Raw genomic sequence first — 25,027 nt, forward strand, 5'->3', positions numbered from 1 at the left:
CTAACATGGAGAAAACTAGGAGAACTGGAGAAAGGGAAATGTTATTCCAGTTTCTTTTTTTAAAAATGAGGACAAAGATTATAGACCAATTACACAATCCACAAATTAGAGATCAATGAGGCTGACATGGATACCTTACAAAAGTCTAGAACACATCATTACTAGCTTGTATTTTTGAACATTTCAAAAAGGAAGCAGTGACCACTAAAATCCAGAATGACTTGACCATTTCCTTTTTCTGACAGAATAAGTCAACTGGTAGATTGGGGAAATGCTATGTATACAGTATAGTAGATTTCAACAAAAGATATGACACAAGGATGCTCCTCTTCTCCTTGAGGACAAGATGGAGTGATACGAGCTACATGGTAACATAATTAAGTCACCTAGAACAAAGAATAGGCATTAAATAGTTGCTCTCAAACTATATCATGGTATCTTATAGCGTAGAATAGCCCTGAGTTTACACCAGGTGAGGGAATCCCTGAAGTAACTGGACCTGATTCAAAAAAAGACTTAGGGGAAATATAGCAGATAGTTTTAAGTATCTGAAAGACTAGTGTGTAAGAGAATAGACTTGTTTTAGCCCTGGTGGAAGTTGCAGAGAGGAAGATTTGAGCATGATTCTGGGAAAAACTCCCTCAGACTTTCTTGGGAGAAAGAGAGTTATCTGCCCCTGGAGGTCTTCAATTAAAGGTTGGATGATATTAATATTTTAGAAGGGTTCTTGGTCACATATCATTTGAATGTGATGACCTCTGAGATTTTTTGATATGGAAGAGAAGTTCTGACCTTTTTGATATAATAATCAGCCACATTAATGTATAATAAAAACTCATAACTTAATAAATAATGCTCTTGTGAACAAAATATGAACTTGGATAAAACTTGCCTTCACAGCTTTCGATTGGATTAATCCCATGTCCTCTGGAAACATTATAGCATGTCTTTGTTTGAATGCCAAGGAAGCCCGTTGTTCCATTGAATAGCCGGTACAAGGAGGCTATGAAAATCTATGGGGAAAAAAAGAGTGGAGATACCCAAGGACAGTATATTCTACTTTGTAAATACCCTCTTCTCAAAGCAGCATTGTCTGATGCTTCAACCACTTTAAAATGTTCCTCTTAAATATGGGAGGGAAATGTCAGAATTGCATGGCAGAATAAAATAAATGTGGGACTTGGAATCAGAAGGCCTTGGTTCAAACCCTGCTTCCATGACTATAGGCAAGTCTTTCCAAGCCTCAATTTCCTCCTGTTAAATGAGGATAACAAGGATAACTCTGCCTCATAGGATTGTTGAAAAAAGAAACACTTCATAAACTATAAAGCACCTTATAAAACATGAGCACCAATTATAATTATTTGAACCCAGGATGTCCCGTCTCCAGGTCTGGCTCTATCCACAGTATCACTTAACTATTACCCTATAAATTTTATTAAGAGATTAATATACTTCATAAAATGGGATCAATGACATCATTCCCATACTAATAGGCCTTCTCTGATGCCTTACCATGGCATAGATATGACTGTGGGTTTTTTGTTTTGCCAGCAACATGCAAGGTTTAGTTGGTTTTATGGGCCAGAAGGTTTTCAAAGGATTGGCCCAATAACTAAGTATCAATCTTATAAGACCCAGTGCAGTTCATGTACAAAGAAACTTGTCTTCAAAAGGTTCATCACCAGGTGATGAAATTATCATTAATACTAACTCATGAAGCATAAAGGAATCAAAATCTGGGTAGATAAAGGAAAAGGTACAACTGAAGATATTTAAAAGTAAAAAATAATTAGTAGTAGATATAAATTCATGTTAAAGATATTAATAAATAAGGCCAAATATTTTTGTTATTATTGAGAAAACATTGGAATCTGGGAAGAAAGCTTATAGTTACATATTTGGATCATTCATTTGTTACCAAAAAAAATGTACATTCTAAATACAGAATAATAGCTTGGGAGTCCAGCAACATTCATTAAAATGCTTCTGCTCCAAAGCCTAAATAATTAAATCCTTTAATAAATAAAACATTAGAGATGAGGTTTTCTATAGAGATTAGAGCTGATGCAGTTCTGAAAAGTTATGGATAATCCCGTTTTCTCCCCCAAAAGTCTCTGGTAACTCTACAATGGCTCCCAGAACCCAACTACACAGTAATCCTGTTAGCTCACTAGAACAACACTTCCAATCTGATGAACAAAGAAGGGAGGTATATGCTAGCCTATAGGATTAGTTAGGAGGCAGAGTGATAGAGAGAGGTCTTTAAGAGTCAGAAAAACATAGATCCAAATCTGCCTCTGACATACTTCAGCCTTGTGTTCATGGGCAGAGACTGACCCACTCTACGGTATCAACACAACTGTCTACAATTCCAAGTTGTGGAGGTGAATCAGTGGTGGGGTTTTCCACACTAGCAGTTCCCTATCCTGACCCCTCCCTCAACCCCACCCCCATAAAAGAGCTAATTATCCAGAGCTAGAAAGGTTAGGCCTGCTACTAGTAGCAAAAGCAATGGCTGGTATTTTTGCCTTTATAATGAAAAAGTAGAAAAACTAATATGTGTTTTCTGGCCACTGGAGGACAGTATCAAACTGCTTCTTTTTTTCCATTCAAATTAAAACTGAACTGTCTCAATACCAGAAGTACTGTTTCTCCCTCCTAATGACTGAGATTTTCCTTTCCTATTATATATGGTTTACATATGTGTACATAAACATTCATCTATACACATATTTATTATTTTTCTGTTAGAAATAACTGTTTAGGTTTCTATCAGTCAAGGATAAAACTTTAAAAGTAAATTTAAAATTGTCAATTAATTTTAATATTAGAATTTATGTCTCACTCCTCAGCCTCATCTTAGCAAGGTGGAGATGCTGAGTTCCAAAAGGAATCAGCGGAGTATAAGCTCCTGAAATTTCCAAGACTAAAAGGTTTCTCCAGTACAGGTCTGGTGAAAGATAGTATGTCTGCTAGCCAGTGCCTTACCTGTGAGATTACTTTCTATCTACTCTGACTTTGCTATCTTGTCTATACTTAATTATTAATATGTTGTCTCCCTATGATATTCAAGAAGTGATTAAGCTAAATGACTTCTAAGGACTCTTCCATAGCTAAAATTATGTGATTTGGATGTAGCAAATACTGGAATTCTTGCTTCCTGTTTCTCCTTTTCCCACTTGAGCTTGCTCTAAGGAATATTTAAGGTTAACTGATTGGGCTGAAAACCAGGGGACCACATCAGGATGGGGCAGAGGTAAAGAGATTGGAGTGTTAAGGGGGAGGTAAGGCCTATGAAAGAGAAAGGCAGCAACCAGAAAGAGATGAAAGTAGCAGGAGATATATTTTTGCTCTAACTAGAAAACTAACTAAAAAGCATCCAAGGACTCTATAAAGACTAGAAGGCCTGGCCTATAAAACAGGGAACTCAGTAACTCTGCTGTGAAGGGAGAAAGTTAAAAAAGGGGAAAAAAGGGGGGATGCCACACATCATCACCCTCCCCCCTCTTTGAGCAGCAAAGATGAGCTGGCCAAGGCAAGTCTGGTGAGAAAGGGCCTTCCGCCAGAGGTTTTCTCAAATCAGGGCTATAAATGACTCAGCATATATAGACACATCTTAGGAACTTACAGTAATTCATTCTATGATTTCTCTTTTGTTTCCCTCCTTTTAACAAAACTTTCTTTTGTAATGTGAGATACATTCTTTCAGTACACTTAGGGGGAACCTAGGAAAAAACAATATATTCTTTCTCAGGTTCCTTGGGTCCAAGCCATGGACCAAGAGAATAAAGGCATCCCCCAAAGTCATGAAAGAATAGTTAATGGAAGCATCACCCTGTAATAAGCAAGATATTCTAAATCCCTCTATCACTTGAACTCATCTTAGCTGGCTCCCATTCAATCGTAACTGGACTCTGCTTCAGACAAGCCAGTTTCCTAGCATTCTCTCTCTTCCTTTCCCTTAATCCCACCATGGGTGCATGTCTGATGTTTTTGATGATGTTCTCCACCACTAATACCTACACCTCTTCTCTTGAGCTAAATTTAACCACTTCCTTGGCTCTCTACACAGTCTAAATTCATAGTTCCTTCGAGGCCCAGTTTAATGTTTTCTTCATTCTCAATAGCTTTTCATCCCATAGTATTCTCTATTCCTCAGTAGTTACTAATGCAATTGGCATCACATTATTTTGCCCTGGTTTATATCTTATACTACTTGGTAATTATTTCCTAGTTCATTCATTAAAGATGTGGAAAAAAAAAATTTTTAGGTTAACTCCCAGCATAAGTTCTTCAGTGGATACTATCTCTTCAGTGTAGAAATTCACTCCAATAATTCACATTACAGCCCATTTTTTCCTCCCCATGGGATTCTTGTGGATATCCTTCTAAGAAATCTTTCACAAAGAGTCAAAATGGCACAGTTGAGGTTACTTCCTAAACCTCTCAACATTAGGTGGATACCAATGGCATCCTTGGGCTGTTCATCACTGTTCATCCCCAGCTATCACTATATGAATGGCCCAAGTCTTTCTAGACACACATCTCTGATGACACTATACACCATTATTTCTGAAAAATTCTTCATTTGTAATATCTTGCAGTCTATTTCTGCCTACTACACACCTCTTCATGAAGTAGTAATCCATATCTTATAGTCATATGGAATACTGATGCTGAAAACACAGACTTCTGCTTCATTGAGAAGTCAGAGGTAACTAAAAGCAACATATGATTGCCCAATGAAAATTTAGCCCATATATATTACTTTTAGGTATATACATTTTATATACAATATACAGTCACCAATGGATCAACTCTATAGACTGTGCATTAAGTTGCTGATCATTATTTAAATGAGCTGCTTCAATGATTTCATTCTTTTTGTGTACTTGGAATGATTACAAACCCCATTTGGGAGATTGCAAATATTTCTGGGGTTAGATGCAATCAATAGAATATCTTTAAAAACAAAGCAGCATCTAGAGGTCTGTATCTAGGAGATCCCTCTTCTGGATTGATTGTTAGCCATCTTCTACTGTAGACATCTGGCAAACATGTTTTCTATGTTTGGTGCCTATCTAGATATTAATAATCAGAGGATTATCAAGCAAAATGTTCTGTTAATGCATTTTGAGAGAATTTTGTATGATTTTAACATATGACCAAGATACTTTATAAAGTGACATTTTAAAGCACCAAATTAATTTCTACTAGCCACCTGCTTCTAACTGTAAGATGATAGTCCTATTTTTCTCCATAATATACAGAAATATTAACAGTTTCTTTAAATTATGGCAGAAGAAAGTACCAAGAACATGGAAGGATTGTCTTCAGATAACATAATTCTTCACAATGGACTAAGAGGAAATTTAGGCAACTACTTTACTAGATGTGGAAACAGGAGATTTTGAGTACACAATATATCAAACAGTATACAACTAAACACAGCAAACAGTCTAGAAATCCTAATTCTACAAACAAATACCAATGAGCAATTTTGATTTACAGATTGCAACAAGAAGTAACACTCTCGGACTGAACAACAATGAAGTTTTGAAAATTTTAGGCATATAGCGGCATACCCCTCTTTTCTGTGAATGTCTTTTTATGACCATGATTTCCACCCTCTGGATACATTTCTTGCCCTGATAGTTGGATCCCTCCCTTAACCTACAGATAAATCCACTGTCTCTGCTAACTGGTTTTGTTACTGCTGTGGTCACTGTTTAGTTTCCAGATCAATTTTCCATGCTTCTCTCTTCAGGTGTCCAACCTCCCTATACAAGTTTCGAAAGTATGTAGCTAATAACCTCAACTATAATTTGTTATGGAACTTTTGTCTCATATTACTTTATTCTCTTAATACTTAATGTTATAGAGATGTACTAGACAAACTGAATTTTCCTTTCCCCAAATTACTCACCTCTGGATAAAGATGAAAGCGTTTCACTGCATTAATTACAAGAGGAAATTCTGTAAGTTTATCATTCATTATCATCCATAGTCCTTTCGTAAATGAAGGCTCTTCTACCATGGTCTTGAAGTAGGAATAGTAAAGTCCCTAAAAGTGACACATACTTTAGTTTTATAAAAATCTAGGAATGATCATTTCCTCATCTTTCAAAACTCCACATATAATTCCTCCTAATCTTTTTATCTTAAATAAACAAAAAAACCTAATTGTGAGTAGTATTTAATTTTATAAGTTTCTTTACACTAGTAATTTCTGAGAACTTAAAATTCAAACATTTGACAAACTTTTTAAGTTTATCATAGAAAACTTAAAAAAAAAAACACTGAAATTGTTTGTTTTTTTTTTAAATGTTGCCTCACTCCCTTCCTTTCTCTGAATGTGGAACACTATGGATTATAGCAGATGTTTTTCCTATGTATTGGTTAGTTTAACCTAACTTCCCCCGCCCCTCTTTTTAACTTTTTTTTGTTATAAAGGATTCTCTGGAAATGAAAGGGAATAAATAGGGAGTCTTGATAATGTAAAAACAAAACACATGAATAAAATTGTATTTTAAAAAAAATTGAGAGCCTAATTTTTGACCACATCCTGAAGAGGCTGGGCGGGGGGGGGAGGTGGGGGGGGGGTGGGGGCTGGTCAAAGCTGATGAAAAACAGCATACTATAACATCTTCCAAGGCCTAGACATAACTTCATACAATACAGAAAATGGATTATAGCAATAGACATAGTCTATTGCTAGACACTAGTCAATGCGGCATTGTATCCAGAATACAACACTTGAAATTAAAAGGTCAAGCCTTGGATTTGTTGTTTACTAGCAATGTGACCTTGGGAAGCCAATTCACTTGCGTGGGTCTGAGTGGATGATTACTAAAATCCCTTCCCCTTCTAATATCTTATGGTTAATTTATTCCAAGTACCATAAGGGACAAGTATAATGATTTGCATTTCTTCTATCATTTTACTTTTAGAAGGGCCTAACCATTTCAGTGCGAAAAGTCATCTCCCTTTCCAATGTTGAGAGGTGGGAAAAATGGCGATCATTTTCAAAAAGAGTTGTTAAATGAGTCCTGGAAAAAATGAAGACCAAATGCAAGAATAAGAAACAAGATTCAAAATTATTATTGAAAAAAGATCTAGTTACATAAGTACACAAAATAAGAGGTTTCAAATCTGACAAGGAGAAGGTCCTATTTTTAAATCCTTGTAATGACGTTAATACTTTATTATAAGTATAATAAGGTAAAAATTAAATTTGCATTCTCTAGTTTTTTAAAAAATATTAAACTTAAGCCATGAAAACATAATTTTCAATTGATTTAAAATAATATATCATAGGCTCAAAAATTTAATTTTTAAATGAAGAGGACTATATTTCAGGAAACTATTTCACTGGCATAACTGAAAAAAAATTATGGGACACCCTAAAGAAAAATTAAAAATGATATGCTAAATACATGTATATGTATATGTGTGTGTGTGTGTGTGTGTATATCTCCAGATAGCAGGCAGTACAATATAATAGAGAACAAATCCATTCCAACATACTTGAATTTTTAAAGATCAATGGAGTCAACCTCATTTTCCAATACCTGTCATTTTAAAACAGGAGATATACTTCAGTGGAATGCCAGATCTTATACCCTGGAAAAGATAAGACCTTTCCTGGAGGCCTCTTTCAGCTTAGTCTCATCAGCTTCCCAGAAAAGCCTGTCTTGGTCATGGAATTAGAAAAAATTCCTTCCTCTCTCACTGCTACTGCTAAAAAAGGCCACAATAGACTAAGGCCAAAGGAGTGGAAATGCAATATGAAAAGACTAATTCCATACATCCTAGACTTGAAAGCCAAACCCAGAAGTTCCACTCTACCAGCCAAACAGGAGTCACTGGATATAGAATTTAAATTTTGTGGAATTTAGTAATTCGAAAACCTCACATTACACATATTTTATAAGGTAATATATACCAAATTCATTCTTACTCTGACAATATATGGAAATTACATACACACACACATCAATTTGCCAAACATCAGGATTGAAAGGGACATTAAAATTGGGAAAGACACTACAGAGAGCAGTTCTCCCAATACAAGCTCCTCATTTTACAAATGGAGAAGCCCCACTCCCTCCTAGTAGAAGCTAAGGTAGCTGCCACAGGTTCTGCAGTGGCAGAAATGGGACTGGACTGTAGGAGTCAATGAATCAGATCTAATGTCTTTCCCTTCCACTCTACTGGTTCAGACATTGAACTGATACATAACAATACATTTAATATTTTCCTTTTTCTTTCAGAATAAGGTAATTCTATAAAGGGTATGGTATTTAAGCATTGCTATGGATTTGTCTTGAATAACCACACCAGACAGTATCACTCTGGGTTTGACTACACTCCTCTAGATGCTCTCATGACTTCAAACTGTAAGATCCTACCAGCCCTTAACCTCACACTTCCTCAGTGATTGGAGGGTTGATCAGCAAGGTCTTCCCTTTAAAAGGGGGCACTCAGACCAGCTTCTCTCTTAATTTCCCACTAGGCTGCACTCATTAAGACTTCATCAAGCCCCTGATTTCCCCCTTCCCCTTTTCAGCTTCTTGGTTTTTTTTTCCTATTGGTTCATAAATTCCTTGAGTGCAAGAACTACCTTTTGCCTTACTTTGTATCTCAAGGACTTAGCCACAAGTATTTAATAAACTTTCATTGCTTGAGGAAATATTTCTATGTATATATGTACATACAGGTGTACCTCACTTTACACAAGAGATATAACTTACAAGTAATATTGTTTTCCCATACACTTGCATCATCATTTCAAAATGAATTTTTCTTCAAATGTTGAGTACTTAAAATTAGTGTTAAATGATTTCTCAACAAGAACAACGTCCCATGCCCAGAAAAATATACACATTCATAATATGTGTTCTGGAGTTCTGGAAATAAAGACTTATACAAGGGATCCACAGACTTAAAAGGATTTATTGAGCAGTAAACTGCTTCATGAAGAATTACTTTATAAATAATTAAAACCTGTTTCATATGTACATATGTGTGTGTGTGTGTGTGTGTGTGTGTGTGTATATATATATATATAGGTGAGGCCCAAATATTGCACACCATTTTCTAAAACAACAGAAATCAAATAAATGTAAAGATATCCAGATATGAGCAACTGTTTTTTAACGTGCATAAAAATAACTTTGGTAAAATATTTTTGTTCATCTCAAATTGCAACTAAGTCTTACCAGTGCAAAACTCCTGCCAAAGCACCTGGAAATAAAAAGATTAAAAATTAATAGTTACACAGTGAAACAAAGTAGAAAAGGAGGAATCAGAAACAAATATGTCAACAAACCAGCATTCAATAAACCTGAGAGCATAAACTGCTTGGAAAAGAACTTCCTATTTAACAAAAACTTATGGGAAAATTGGAAAAGTTAGGCAATAATTAAGTTTACACCTTTATCTTATACTTGATACCACAATAAGCTCAAAGTGAGCAAATGGCTTAAATGTCAAAGATCACACTATTAAGGAAAAAAAAAACTAGAAGAGAATGAAATCGGTTACCTTTCAAAGCCATGATTTAGGGGGACTTGTCTTCACTAAAGAATAGATATAATCAAAAATGATAAAATTTTGAATAAACAAAATTACTGTTGCTAGGATATGAAGGGAAATTGACAACTGGGCAAAAATCTTTGAATCAAATATCTCTTAAGAAATTTGTATTCAACTGCTGGTGGATTTGTGAATTAATCCAACCATTCTGGAGGGCAATTTGGAATTATGCCCATTGATCCAGCCATACCACTGCTGGTTTGTGCCCCAAAGAGATAATGAGGAAAAATACATGTACAAAAATATTTGTGGTGGCAAAAAATTTGGAAATGAGAGGGTGTCCATCGATTGGGAAATGGCTGAACAAATTGTGGTATCTGATGATGATGGGATACTATTGGGCTGTAAGGAATGATGATCTGGAGGATTTCTATGTCAATTGGAAAGACTTCTAATAATTGATTCAGAGTGAAAGGAACAGAACCAGAAGAACATTGCACACCGACACTGATACAATGTGGGATTATAGAATGTAACAGATTTTTCTACTAGCAGCAATGCAATGATCCAGGACAATTCAGAGGAACTTATGAGAAAGAACACTATTCACATCCAGAGAAAGAACTGTGGGAGCAGAAAAGTAGAAGTAAAACATATAATCAATCATGTAGTTTGATGAGTATATGATTGGGGATTTTTGACTTTAAAAGGTCACTCTATTGCAAATATGAATAACCCAGAAATAGGTTTTGAACAATGATATATGTCTAACCCAGTGAAATTGCTTGTCATCTCCAGGTGTGGGGAAGAAAAAAGGGTGAGGAAAAATCATAGAAAAATATTCTAAATAAATAAATCTATAATAAAAATAAATCTGTATTCAACAAATATAATATATAAATAAGCTTATTACAGCATATGACTGCACTAACACCTTTGGGACTCTTTCTATATAAGTGTTAGTCAATGGCACTGGTCCTAGGGCTGGGTATTCAGAAAAACCAGAGGCCAGGAAGGATCTGGGAAGATCTAGGATTGAAATGACTTCTACTTACCAGTGAGAGAGTAAATACAGAGGACCAGATGAGGCAGGATAGATAGGAAGTATATCTATAAACATTCTTGACCCTGTATTTTTCTCACCTTATTCATCATGGCAATGCTTGGGAATGGTCATAAGGGACTAGGTCCCTTGTACTTCTTGGCTAATGGTGCTCTAGAGCCTAGACAGCAGGATCAGCATTGGGAAAGTGGTGAAAGATGAAATCTGTAGTCAAATGTAGCCAAGAGCTGACAAATAAGGAGGTTGGTCCATCTGCTTTTCAGATGCCCAGCTGACTGGCATCAAAATCTTCCCCCACCCATTAGACTATGGGTTCCTACAATAGAGGAACACTCTCCCTTTTCTCTTTGTGAAGACTGAATTTAGCTCTCCCCTGATTGTAACAATGAAGGTATTTAGCTCTTCCTTGATTGTGAAGATTGAATAATAATCCTCTATTTGTTGATTTAATCCCCAGAAATGTAAGCACAGTACTTGAAGTTGAGTGGGAAGATCTGCCCATGTTAGATCTGATCACCAAGGGTGTAAATCTCCCACTTAATCATGAGTGGATAACAAATTAGAATAGAGTAATTGCCTTCTGCGCAGTCCTAGAGCAAAGCATCTGCTGTGATTGGTAGATGTGAAATTTAGGAGAGGTGACACAAGAGAAAAAGATCTTTAAAAAGAGGACTATGGAAGGGATTCGAGTTAGATGGAAGAACTCTGACTTGGAGTAAAGACTGAAGGACAGACACTTGAGGAGAGACTGGAAGAGGAATTTGACCCTGGAGGAACTCATGCAGGAGACCTCAAACTGCTTTCTTTTTAGACAGTAATCATTGGTGAGTGAAAGGCTGACTTAGTGGCCCTACCTTGAGACTCTTGGGGCTTAGACTTTCTAACTGGTAAGAGGAAGCCAGAGAGTGCTCCTCTCTTTCTCTCCTTCTCCCTCCCTCTCTCCCTGTCTCTACCTCTCTCTCCCTCCCCCCTCCCCCTTTTCCCTCTTCCTTACTATCTTCAATTTACTTTAGTAATTCATTTTGGGATATAGAAATTAAAATTATAAATATTCAGAGTCCAACCACAATTAAATTTAACATCTTTGTATCTTCAGCATTGGGCACAGTACTTTACACATCAAAAGGGCTTAATACTGTATCTTCACCCTAACCCTCAATACCAGAGCCTTCCCTCAAAACTGATCACCCATTTACCCTGTATGCTCCTCCCACACTATATCATGGTTCACTTATCACTTCATTATATCGGGTTTTTAAAAAATATATCTAATTCTGTATCATGCAGTTTTCACTATATTGTGGGACCATACATAGTGCTGTGTTCTGTATCCTGGGTGCTGATTGGGTCAGTGTTTATAAGAGTATGGGAAAAGTTAACAGGAGTGTGGAAAAGGTTTATAATAGAGTGGGAAGGGTTTATAAAGCCTTAATATATATAATACATATTCTCTCTATATAACATATATAAACAACAAAAGAGAATGTTGCTACTTCACAGGTTTTCACCTATCACAGGAGTCTCTAGAACATAATTCCCTGATAGATGAAGAATCACTGTATATATTGTTTGTACATAATTATTTATATGGTGTTCCCTCCATCAAAGAAGGTGCTTTGCTCTATGAGCAAAATTGTAGTAGCTCAAACAAAATGCAAAAATTTAGAGACATCTCCATTGCAAAAGGTCAGGTCGTATGACTATTTGTACCTGACCCATGTTTGAGACTTCTGACCTTATATTAGTTTGGTCAGCCACAGTCTAATGCATTGTATATAGACCCTGACATCATGATGTCATTTTGGTCTTCTAGTATGAAGGTTAACAACATAACAAGAGCAATAACAAAAACACAAAATCCATGGTCAGGGTCCTTTTTATTGGCTGAATCATGGCTTCTCTAAGCCCTATTTTCTCATGTATAATAGAGATAAAATAATAATTATCAGAAGGCGGTAGGAAAAGAAAGCAACATGTAGAGAGCATCTGATGCCTAATAAGTGGTAAGAGTAGAAAGAGAAAGCAAGAAATAGCTACAAGTTGAATTTCTGGTGAATCCCATTGACAATGGATAAATTGGCAAGAAGTCACTAACAGCAAGTGAACACACTTCATCCTACAGACCATGAAATTTTTCCATCTGACTTGAAGCTAAAATCTATATGCTTCTCCCCCATTAGAATGTGAGCTCCTTCAGAACAAATGGTGAGAGCTATGGAAGAAAAGAATTAGAAAGAGAATGAACAGCTTGGGACAAGAGATACAAAACTTTATCCAAGCTACAAACTCCTGAAAATTAGAATGGGTCATATAGAAAAATAACAACTCTATGCAACAAGTATTGTTTAAAAGTAAAAAAACTGTAAAATCAAAGAAAATGTAAGGATCTTCATAACCAAAACTAACCTGGAAAACAGATCAAGAAGAAAATATTTAAGGAACACTGTACTACACCTACCTACCTGAACATCATGACCATAAAAATTCTGTGAGAATTCATTATATATATACATATGTATGTGTGTATATATATATATATGTATATATATATATATATATATATATATACTGAATTAATTCCTGTATATTAGGAAGAATTACTGTGTATCCCTGTGTCTGGAATATGGGTCAGAAACATTATCCAGTTTACTGCTTTTTATTTTCTTTTTCCACAGGAATCCCAAAGAATGTTTTCAACAGAATTTGGTTAATAAGGGGCCAAGGGTTCTTTTCCTGTGTATGTGTTCTCTATGATGTAAGGTATAAGGAGAGGTAGATCGATAGATGTACGACCAATTAATCAGCTATCACCAAATAAAGATGTCTTGAGATGATCAAGAGAGGGGCTGAATAATGAGTTCCTAAAAATCTTTTTATTAAGTTGCCTGGCCCAATTTGGGTTGTCCCTGGTCATGAGACATAACCATGGAAGCCTATATCACTTCATCAGTTATGATGCTGGCCTAACCAATAAACCTAATATAATCAACAATTGTATACTCTTACTCAAAAATCAGTCTCTTAAGGTAATTTTAATCATAATAAGCTTATATATATTTCAAGATATCTTAAAAGAACACTACCCCAGATCTCTCAAAACCAGAGAGCAAAGTTAAAACTGAAAGAATCTGCTAGCTACTTCCAAAAACAAATCTGATAACAAAATATCATAGCCAAAATCCAGAGTCTCCAGGTCATATAAAAAAAAATACATACAGCCAGAGAGAAAGTACCAAAGAGGCACCATCAGGATCATACACAATTTAGAAGAAACCACTATAAAGGAGTGGAGAGTCTTTAATACAACATTCTGGAAGACAAAGAACATGGACAAAGAATAATAACCAATAAAACAAAGTATAATTCTACCGAGGCAAAAAAAAAAATCAACCTCTGATAACAAAAAGGACTCCCAAGCATTCCTGATAGAAAGAATAAAACTTCAGGAGAAATATGAAATTTAAATACAAGAGAAACATAAAAAAGGAAACACAATGAACAATTTTGAGGAAATAAACAAGGATAAACTACTCATGGTCTGATATAACATGATAAATATGTCCTCTCTGAGCCTGATCATCATTGGGGGTCAGAGGGATCTAATTAGACAAGGCCTAGGAGCAGTATTGTTACATCTTCATGATCTGAAAGAGAGAGAAGAGGAGTGTCCTGGAGCAAAGGAAAGGAATGGAAGGTTGGAGGGCATTCTCTCACATAATAAAGGTGTGCAAATACACATCTGTACAAACAGTGGAGGGGATGGGAAAGCAATCGACATTTCAATCTAACTCTCCTCTTAACTTCTCAGAAGAATACATGTATATACACATACAGAACTGGGCACAGAAATACATCTCATTCAACAAGCAGGAAAGGGGTGGAGAAATAAGAATAAATTAAAGGAGGGATTCATCCTAGGCAAAACAAACTCAACGGGTGTACAAAAATATAGCTCTTTTTCAGATGGCAAAAAAATAGGTCTTTCAGGGGGAAGGCCAAAAACTGAGGAATGTTGGAGCAAGTTATATTATATAAAAGGGGTAAAAAATTGGGCTACTTCCAAAAGGTTCTCGAGCTTATTTTAAATGTAGAAAAGAGGGACATTTTGCTAGAAACTAAAAGCAAAAAGTTCTAGAAAGGGACATACAGAAAAAGGCTGCCTCACAGAGCCCTCCCACCTCCCTCTGCCCCCACTGCCGTAGTGGGTGCCACTGGATCAGTGAGTGCTGCTCATTGACCTGACAGGAAGAGCCTTAGCCCCGCCTCTGGAGACCCCAGAAAGGTGGGCCTCACACCCTGCCAAATAAGGGAAGTGATCCTTGGAAGGCCCTCAGATAAGCTGGCCTTGGTTTGGCCTCTACTTCCCTTTTTGTCAGGATACCTGATTTGCCACCTTGAAAAAAAGATGTCTACAGAGTCTAGAGTATAGATAGATGATGCTTAGGAAAGGTAAACTTAGAAAGCTCTCAGACTCAATATAAATAACAGCAGTTTTGCAAGAGCCTGTTGGAGCGTGAAAAGAGATAATCTAACAATATCAAGTTTAACTTGTGACAAATGAGTATAAAGTATGTAAGAATTTCATATCAACTTATTAAAAGATGTGATGTAATATGAAGACAGTTTTGTATGATTTAAATTTTGGATAGAACACTGAACATGTGAAACTGTTACTTTAATATATATAGGGGAAATGTGGAATGTTACGAAAATGGACATTTTAAATAGCATTGTACTTGATTGCTTTAAAAGTATTTGTAGTGTATAAAAAGAAATTCATGGTCTAAGGATTAACATGCATTTAAATATAAATTTGTTAGAATTTAATTATGTGTAAAAACAAAGTCTGTATGCAGTTATTCTATAAAGAAAATTTATTTTTCACCTGAATTGGATGAGGATAGATGTACAATGTGATATGCAAACTGTGTAAGTGAATGTTACATTTGACAAGAAAAATTTGGCCAGTCCAGAAATCAAATAGGACTTGGAATGAGGTTACTGATTATTGGCAATCAAGTGTATTTACCTATCCTCTGTTTGTTATAAGGGTAAAATCGAGATAAGTGAAAAATATAGTGCAAAATAGATATAACAAATGTTAGATCTGAATATTATTGGTGGAATATAATCAATTACATAAAATATTTTGAGGTATCCATTTGAAAGTTCTAAAGTTTTAAGTCAATATCCATTTAAAGCAATTTAATATCATGGTTAAAACATGCAAATTTTGGGGGGCAGCTGGGTGGCTCAGTGGATTGAGAGTCAGGCCTAGAGATGGGAGGTCCTAGGTTCAAATCTGGCCTCAGACACTTCCCAGCTGTGTGACCCTGGGCAAGTCACTTGACCCCCATTGCCTAGCCCTTACCTCTCTTCTGCCTTGGAGCCAATAACAGTATTGACTAGTAAGGGTTTAAAAAAAACAAACAAAAAAAACATGCAAATTTTATAAGCAAAGTAATCTAAATTGAAAAAAAAAAGGAATAGAAAACCAAGGTTGTTAGTAATAAAAAGATATATTTTTTCCTCATTTCCCAAGCAATATACACTTAACTGGGATATGAAGCCAATATTCATCACAAGCACGACACCTTTTAGATAATATTGCTAAAAACTCAGAACTTCCTACAAACTTATTAATACCTTTTTCACAATAAACAAAAATTTAAAACCAAAGGTGGTAGCAGCTTCATTATTTTGATCCAGTATAAAAAATAATACTGCAACCAAAGCCAAAAGTAAACATATTTTAAAAATGGTATGAGGATAATATTGGTCCAATTTGATTTGGAGTAAAGTAGAAATTAAACAATATTGTTAACTTGTGTAGTAGTGAGAAACCATCAAAGGAGTCTAGCAACCCAACCCCCCCCCAAGTTACTGTTATACCAGCCATCATTAATCAAGATAATGTTAGTGGAAAATTAACTCCCAACAAAATTATTAACCCCTTTTCTGTACAAATTGGGAAGAATTGCCAAATAGTTTTAAGCATTATCAGTGTGTGTTGAAACTCAGGAAAGACTGGAAAACTACTGGAAATAAAAATTGGTAATCAATATTTTTTAAAAATCTCATTGTATATATGAAATTTGCCATTTAAAGTAAAAGCTTTATAACCCTTTCTCTGCTTTTTCCTTTTAAAACAAATTTCTGTAATCAAAGCAAAGTGAGATAGTGATTGAAGCCCTGAAATTTGAATGTGCATAGCAATCAAATATGTTCTACCACCTACTTAAGAAACTGTACCCCACCCCAAATTTTTGTTTCAGTTAGAGTACAATGAATCTCTTGTGAATGAATTCCTTTGGATAATCACTGTACATGAGTTGGAAAAACCTATTTACAAGAACCATTTTTTAAAAAGAGGAATACCACACTATATTTATTTGAATACCACACTATATGCATTTGAAAGGAACATCACCTGACCCCAACCTTTCAATTTTTTACAAAATTATAACATAGGGGTCAAGATTTTGATTTTATTTACACAGGAAATGAATAATCCTGGAGCCACACCCAGTCCATCAAGTCAGAGCAGCAGACAGATGCAGCAGAGAACCCTCACAAACAATAAAATGTAGAAGGCACAAATGACCACCCCAAGACTCAAGGCACTAAAACCATGACTTGGGGACAAACCAAAAAGAATATTTCATATGGCAGAACAATTTCTGGAGGTGGCAAACCTTCCTGAGACTCATCAGTCTTAACTTAGCCACTTCTCCAAAAAACATTTACACAATTTTATGTCAATAAGTGGCTGCCTCACCCTTTGTTTTAACCTGAGCCCAACTATTCCAAGGAGCCCTATCCATTACATCTGTAACTGATCAAATCATTCCCCTTCCACAACCCCTTTTCTTTTCATTCTTTCAGTACATACTCCCAGTCCCTGATAGTCAGATCCAAAGTCTATACTGTACTACCACCTCATTAAGTAAAAAATTGACATCAAGCATTTACTTACTTCAGCTTCTTTTGTTTAATATAAATAATAAAGGTGCAATTGTAGATGGCAAAAAGCTGGAGATTCCATGGAGCAAAGATCTGGAGATACAGAAGGCAAAAAGCCTGAGACCCTCAACAAGACTGAAGTCATAGAGCAGCTGAAGTCTGTCACATATCTCAACATTTCACTCAGAGGCCTGTAGCCATAAATTTTCCCCTCCCTCTCGCCCTGCAAAATCATTGATGTATGTATGCCCTTTTCCTTGGGAATTTAAGCTAGGTTGTTATATGTTGATTTATGACCTATAGAAATTATTGTGTAGACTCAATGAGGTACAAAAGATCACATTGTGCCACTTTATCAATTAATTACTCTCACTGTGTAAGTGGAAACTTGTACAAAATCACCAGCTTGTTTTTTCCCCCATATAAAAGTAGATGTGACTTTCAATAAAGTTCTGGTTGCTATCAATGCTTCTAGCCCTCCTGACCCCTAACTGTGTCTGTGTCATTTTCCTTGCTGCCTTTTGGGGACTCTTGACTGATTCTGTCAAGCTGGCATTGTGTAGACTTGACAAAATACTTTTGTGCTATAAGAAATGATGAAGGAAGTGCTTTCTGAGAAACCTGGAAAGATTTGTAGGAACTAATGCCAAGTGAACAGAACAAGGAACAATGAATACAATGAGAACTATACAGTAAAGACAAATAAACTTCAAACACATAGCTACATTGATCAGTGTAACAACCAATCACAATTCCAGAGGACTAAGGATGAAAATGCTACATACCTCCTGACACTAAGACATGTCAACAAAAAGTTACAATCGACTTTTAAAAAATAATATTGGTTTCTAAATCACATATAAACATGACCCTATTATTTGAAAACAACAAATTTTACTTCAAAAACAAAAACATAGAAAATTTTATTAAGAAAAAAATAATTAAGTCGTAAAATAGGAAATCTAAACTAACTGAATGATGAATTCTTAAGAAAAATTATAAACTTTGCCTGTTAATAATGGTAGTTATGATTCTATGTATAATCTGTAAACAAACTTACAAACATATGATAAAGTGTCCTAATAATAATTGTAATGATAATGAAGGCAATGAAATTAGATTTTGAGTCAAAATGTATATTATTACTAACACAAGAGTGTAAAGAACAAGAAAATACATCCAAAATTCACCCACAAAAGGCCTTTTAACACAAATGAAAAATAAAATTTAAAAATTGGCGGAAAAGATAAAGGAGCTGCCATACCTCAAGAAAAAATCAAATTCATGGAATAAAGGGTAAGATGGAACTGCTGTGACCTACTAGAAGGGATTGTGCCTGTCTATAAACAACATAACCAATAGGTAGTCAATGAGCTTTTGCCTGAAAGTTGCTTTGATTGTAAAAGAGAATTCACAACCTCATGAGATGATTCTTTTCGACTCTGAATAGACCTAATTGTTCAGAAGTTTTGCCTTATAATAATCTTATATCTGCCCCTTTGCAACTTTTACTCATTGTTCCTAGTCCCTCCTCCTTGAAATCAAACAAATTTAATGTGTTTTCCATGTGACACTTGGGACAATTTAAAATTAAAAAGATAGTATACCAAATAAATCTAATTGTCTAAGCAAAAAATTAGTCGAACCAATAAATGAATTAAAATCAACAAAACTGCATAGCATGAGATTAACCCATAAAACTCATTTGTATTATTTTCTAGCAATAAAAATCAAGAAAGCATCAGAAAAAGAAACCCCATTACATCAGATATATATAACCAAAAAAAATTAATCAAACTAGAAATACATCTGAATAACCTGATTAAGACCACATAAAATAATGACTAAATAAAAGAAAATCTAAATAAAATTACATTGAAACAAAAATAATATAAGCATAGTTTTTTTTAAGAAAAATATCAGGTAAAATACTTAAGGCAAGGAAAACTCAAGCAAAATATTAGGAAACATTAAAAGCACAAAGGTAATACTGTATGAGAGAGAAATCATAAAATGATATGAAGAAATAAATTTTGAAACTCAAAATGCTATATTTAAATAATCCCTTAACTGTTGAAAAGTTGAAAAACTGTTCAACTTCATGAAAGTTCAAGTTTAAAAATAAGTTCATTAAACTCTACCCAAAAAGATACTCAAAAATAAATATCAGCCTTCTTCATGATTGTTGATTGTCACACCCCCAAATTCAGCTCTGATTCTTCTTCTCCTAGATTCATTTATACATACTTTTAATTACCTTTAATGTGTACTTGTTACCCAATTTTTCATTTGTGGTTCCAAGAAGCTGCAGCCTGCTCAGTGACCATTCCCCAATAAAACTATCTACACAGAAAGGCTAAACTAATGGGACCTTGAAATCATCAGTGAGTTAGGATAGTATCTACCTAAGCATGTGAAAACTTCCCTAACAGAATATGTAGAGAGGAACAATTTATTCCAATGGCCATGAAGGTGTAGGAAGTAGGCTCTCTGTAATACTTAGGACTTAATCAGGCACTGAAGACACCAGGGTCATCTACTGTTTTCTGAGCCATCACCAGTCATCTTACTTTTGTCTTGTGTAGAATTGGATGACTCAAAGAATGAGGCTGATAACTTCTCACAACTGTCTCATTTAAAACTCATTTAAGCATGAGTTAAAAGACATTTTTCTTGTTCAGTCATTTTTCAGTCACATCTAACTCTTTGTGACAGCCCAATTTAGGAACAAAGAGACATGACTGAAAAATGATGCATTTGGGGTTTTCTTGGCATAAATATTGGAATAGATTGCCATTTCCTTCTCCAGCTTATTTTACAGATGAGGAAATGAAAGCAAACAGGGTTAAGTAACTTCCCAGTGTCACATAGCTAGTAAAATGTCTGAGGCCAAATTTGAACTCAGGGAGATAAGGTATGAGGAGAAAAGAAAGACAAGATGTGAGAGGGATGAAGAAGACAGATGTGTGGTGCTGGACTGATGATAGACATGCTCTCTGATCTAAACATTCACATTCAATAAAGTGGCATCCTCAAGGCAAGACAATGTCAGTAGATTAGAACAATTTGTTGCCAACTTGGAGGAAAAACTGAGCCCAAACACAGTTGGCAACAGTGGAGTAGAATAGGAGTGGGCAGCTTTCTGAAGTCTGGCTTACAGCACCACATTCACTCATCTGGACTAGAACAATCCCAAACATCAGAATTAGTACAATGAAAATGCTAGAGAAAATAAGAAGCTAAAAAATAGGAATTCTTTAGGGTCTACGAGCAAGATGATTCATTCATCTCAAAGGGAGTAGCATTTAACTCCATCAAAAGTGAAATACAAGGCCTCAAATGGATCTAAGCTTCCACAGCCCCACAGCAGCCAGGACTCAATCAGACACAAGCTACTGGTAATGTGGACTGAAATGTCCCATAGGCCCTGCGAGGTAGCTGTAAACAATCAAAAGAACATAGAAACAATAACTAGTTGATTAGTACAGGGTCACCTTTCAGATAAGACATAGAGATTTCTTAGATTCACAATTATAAGAAAATTCCTCATGTCAATCTTTAGACATAACCAAGGTCCTTGGTTGGGGTCTCTGGACAGCAAGTACAAGTGGTTCAATTTCCCAGACACACAGGACTAGGTTCAAACAACACTCAATTTCCACTCACTGCCCTCCTTAGAGTCTATGCAGAAAAGAGAAAAACTGAACCTAAAGTTTGCCCCAGGGAACTTAATGTATCACTAGCATCCCATTTACAATGCTGTTTGCTACACTCCAACCCACCCCCACAGTGGGCAGAGTAAACCCCAGGTAAAGTGATGTCAGTTCCTTGAAAACACAGGGCAACAACTGCCCAAATAAATTATTCCTTCCTTAGTAACTAATCTGAATAAAAAGCATTCCTGAGATCCCTCAAACACCCCAATCTTGGCTTACCACATTTCCTTACCTCCTCACCCCTCCCTCACTTACTTTAGTCACAAGCTCTAGTCACTCTACTATTTTATTCTCCTATAATACAGCTTAATCTCTTGCATGGAGTCAGTTGAGCTGCCCATCAATTCTTTGGACTAGACCCAGTAAAGATCTGTAGGGAGGCCTCAACATGATCTATGTCTCCAATGAAGCTCCTCTCAGTGAAGGCCATAAGCAAGGCCCCCTCCAGGAAAGCTTACAGCAGAGACCACCCTCCAGGGCAAACCAGAGCAAAGCTTCCTATTGAACAGGTCAGCAGCAGGCTCCCCACTGTGCAAGCAAACAGCAAATTCTACCCACACTCTGTGTAAGCAAGCAGCAAAAACCAATGCAAGTCAGCAGTTAAGAGCCCCAAGACCCAGTACAAGCTGGAAGGGAAGCTATCCCCACCAGCACAAGGCAACAGGTAAGCTCTAAGGCCCATTCAAATAAAAACCAAAGCCCCAAGCCCCAGAACAAGATGCTTGAGACAGTGCCTTCTTCAAGCCAAATAACCCAATGTTAATATACAGTGAAATGTTATATAATAAACCACAAAAAAAGAGCAAAACAAAAAAGCCTATCCATAGAAATAAGAGAGTTAGAAGAAAAATTGAGGGAAGAAATGAGGAGTAATGCAAGAAAATCAGGAAGAGTCACCAGCTTGGCAAAGAAAGAAAAAAAAAAGAGAAAAGAGAAAAAATTCACCAAAGAAAATAACTTCTTAAAATAGAATTGGCCAAATGGAAAAGGAGGTACAAAAATTCAGAGGAAAACAACTTCCTAAAATGTAGAACTGATGTAGAGTGAACTATGCAGAAGCAGGACAACAATTAGACCCAAGGACTCTGTTCAACTCATGATCAACACAACTCCAGAAGACCAGTGAGGAAGTATTCTATATCCTCTCCTAGCAGAAAGGTGAAACTCAATATGCACACTAAGACACAAATTCCAGGGCAGAGTTAATATAGGAATTTGTTTTTCTTAGTTATGCATATTTCTCACATAATTCTTCCTTGTTTTCCTTTTTTTCCTTCCAACATGGGAGAGGATAGTGATAGAAAGAGGAAAAGGTAGAAAAATAGAAAAAAAAACAAAAGAATGTCATTGAAGCAAATATTTTAAACACAGAGAAGAAAGGCTAGAACAGTGATGGTAAACTGATGGCACACAGAGTGCTCTCTGTGGGCACACACAATGGGCACCCTCCTCAAGAGATCATTACTACAAAGGCAGAGGGACTCAGGCAGAGTTTCTCCCTTCCTCCTTTCCACTGTGTCCAATGACATTTTTTCACTTTACCCACCTCTCTGCCTACCAGCCCAATGGGAATGCTTTCTCTCTTCCCTGTGTAGGGTAATGAGGGGTGGGCAAGGTGCACCCAGCACTCAATAGGGAGGCAGATCACAAGATGAGGTCTCTAAAAGGTTTGCCATCACTGGGCTAGAAGAATCACCAATAAGTAATAAAGCTTTAAAAATTACATTTTGGTCTTTGGGCATAGACAGTTACCCAAAAGGAGGCACTCTGCTAACTCCCATACACCAACTCCAGCAAAATCTTGACGTTTATCCCATATTGACTAATAATCAAAAAGTCCAGTGTGGACTATAGCTATTTCTTCTACCCTAAAACAATATATGCAAGTCAGCCAGATGACAACAAAGCAATGAGATGGGCAATTCCTCCAGCAAAGCCAATACCATCACCTTTCGGTTTCCAGAGACTAGAAAAAAAGTAGTCTGCAAGGCTTTATGTCAGAAGGCAACAAAAGTAGAAGCCTCCCATGAGAAAGGTCCAGAGTAGGGACTTTGGAAGCCCTGGAGAACAGCAGCACCCAATGACCAGTATGATGCTGCAGTACTTGGAGTCAGATCACCCAAACCCAGGGGCTCTAAGTTCTCTTATCCCATTTTGAGAAACCATAGAAAGTACTGAAGATTTAGTAACCTCTCTCCTCAAGAAATGGAGGTAATCACACAAGAACTCCAAAGGGTCAGATCAAGCAGGGCCAACAGCTCCACCCAAAAGTATATCAGGGGGCAGAGGATGGCCCCATTGCATAGCCCCAATTCATAAACCAAAACTGTAGAAAAGTACCTCAAAGAAAATACTAAATTGTAGATCAAGAGATCCTCAAAAAAAAGGTTTGAGTACAACTGCAAGCAAAGTCTCAGAAATAAAAATGGTTAAGAATTCTATAGATACCTAAATTAAATGAAGATAAAAATGAATAATAAATAAAATGCTCTGGATAAAAGAATTGAAGACACAGATAGTTTAGAGGGAGGAAATAGTAAATCTTATCCAAAAACTGAAACAGAACAAAGAGAAATCAATGACACTATAGAACAGCAAGAAATTGAAGAACAAAATCAAAAGATTGGAAAAAAAAAACATACTGACACCTTATGTCGAAAATAAGAAACTTAGAAAGCAAGTTTAAGGAGAAATAATTTAAGATGCACTGAAATACCTGGAAACTAGGGGGAAAAAAATAAGTCTGGATACCAAAGGTCCAGAAATCTTAACTAAAAATTGCCTAAGTGTATTAGAACCAAAAGGTTAAGATAGAAAGAATCAGACAATCAACTCCCAAAAGGAAACCAAAAAGGTTGTCACAAATCTAATATAGCCAAAATCTGGAACTCCTTCCTTCAAAATAGAAAACATGTAACCATCAAGAAAGAAGCTCAAATACCAAAGAACTGCAGTGAGGATCACCTTACTAAAAAGGATAGGCAATCTTGGAATGCAACATTCTCCAAGAAAAAGGATACAGGTTTTTAAGAATAAGATACCCTGAAAAGTTAAATATAATCCTAAAGAAGGGTGGGGGAGAGGGAGGTAGACATTTAATGGAACAGAAGACTTTCAAGCTTTCCTGATGAACAGATTAAAGTTGAATTGGGAACTGAAATACAAACAGAAGAATCTACAGAAACCTAGGAAGACAAATATATTACTCAGGAGGATTTATAGATATGTTTGAACAAATGGAAGGAGATATATGATGATGTGGTGCTAACAATCTAATGGGAGAAAAGAGGTAAGAGGCTCTCCAGAACCATAAGGTCTTCGAATGGGACTGAAGGAGTTAAGTAAGAACACCAGATAGGTCCTGGCTTAGTTTTGTTCTAAAGATCTGAGGAGGACAAAGAAAAGGGAGGGAGCTGAAAGGAAAGGGAAAGGGGTGGAATTTTATATTTGTCATGATTGTGGTGCCCAAGATGAAGAATATACAAACACTGGTGGGGGGGGGGGGGTGGATACAGGGTACAGGCGTCGTATGAGCCTTACACTTATCTGAATGTAAAAGAAGGTTGAACAAACAAAGGTACACATGAAATGGCATGGAAGAGCTCCAAAAGGGTCAAATCCTGAGCTAGAAACTTACGACCTCAGAGTTGGGAATTCTTAACTTTTGGGACCAGTCTGGCGAAATCTATGGGTTCCTTCCACAAGTCAATCTAATGAAGAAACTTTAATCAGTTTATACTCATTG

The 25,027-nt window shown here is 36.1% G+C and overlaps 1 protein-coding gene across 6 annotated transcripts in view; it reads right to left on the reverse strand.

Annotated features, from left to right (window-relative positions):
• The window catches only part of LOC100012477 (probable C-mannosyltransferase DPY19L2), a 205,195-nt gene that overhangs the window by 179,487 nt on the left and 681 nt on the right, over nucleotides 1-25,027 (reverse strand). For 5 of the 6 annotated variants that reach the window (XM_007499954.3, XM_056804273.1, XM_016424414.2 and 2 more), the window contains exons 2-5: nucleotides 9,225-9,249; nucleotides 6,965-7,052; nucleotides 5,930-6,067; nucleotides 893-1,013 (exon numbers count right to left, since the gene is read on the reverse strand). In XM_007499954.3, coding sequence (XP_007500016.1) covers nucleotides 893-1,013; nucleotides 5,930-6,067; nucleotides 6,965-7,052; nucleotides 9,225-9,249 — 372 coding nt within the window. The remainder of the gene's footprint in view (nucleotides 1-892; nucleotides 1,014-5,929; nucleotides 6,068-6,964; nucleotides 7,053-9,224; nucleotides 9,250-25,027) is intronic. The other variant, XM_056804274.1, reaches the window with a different exon arrangement.

This window comes from Monodelphis domestica, chromosome 7 (genome assembly GCF_027887165.1).
Source record: "Monodelphis domestica isolate mMonDom1 chromosome 7, mMonDom1.pri, whole genome shotgun sequence".
In the NCBI taxonomy this organism is placed as follows: Eukaryota; Metazoa; Chordata; class Mammalia; order Didelphimorphia; family Didelphidae; genus Monodelphis; species Monodelphis domestica.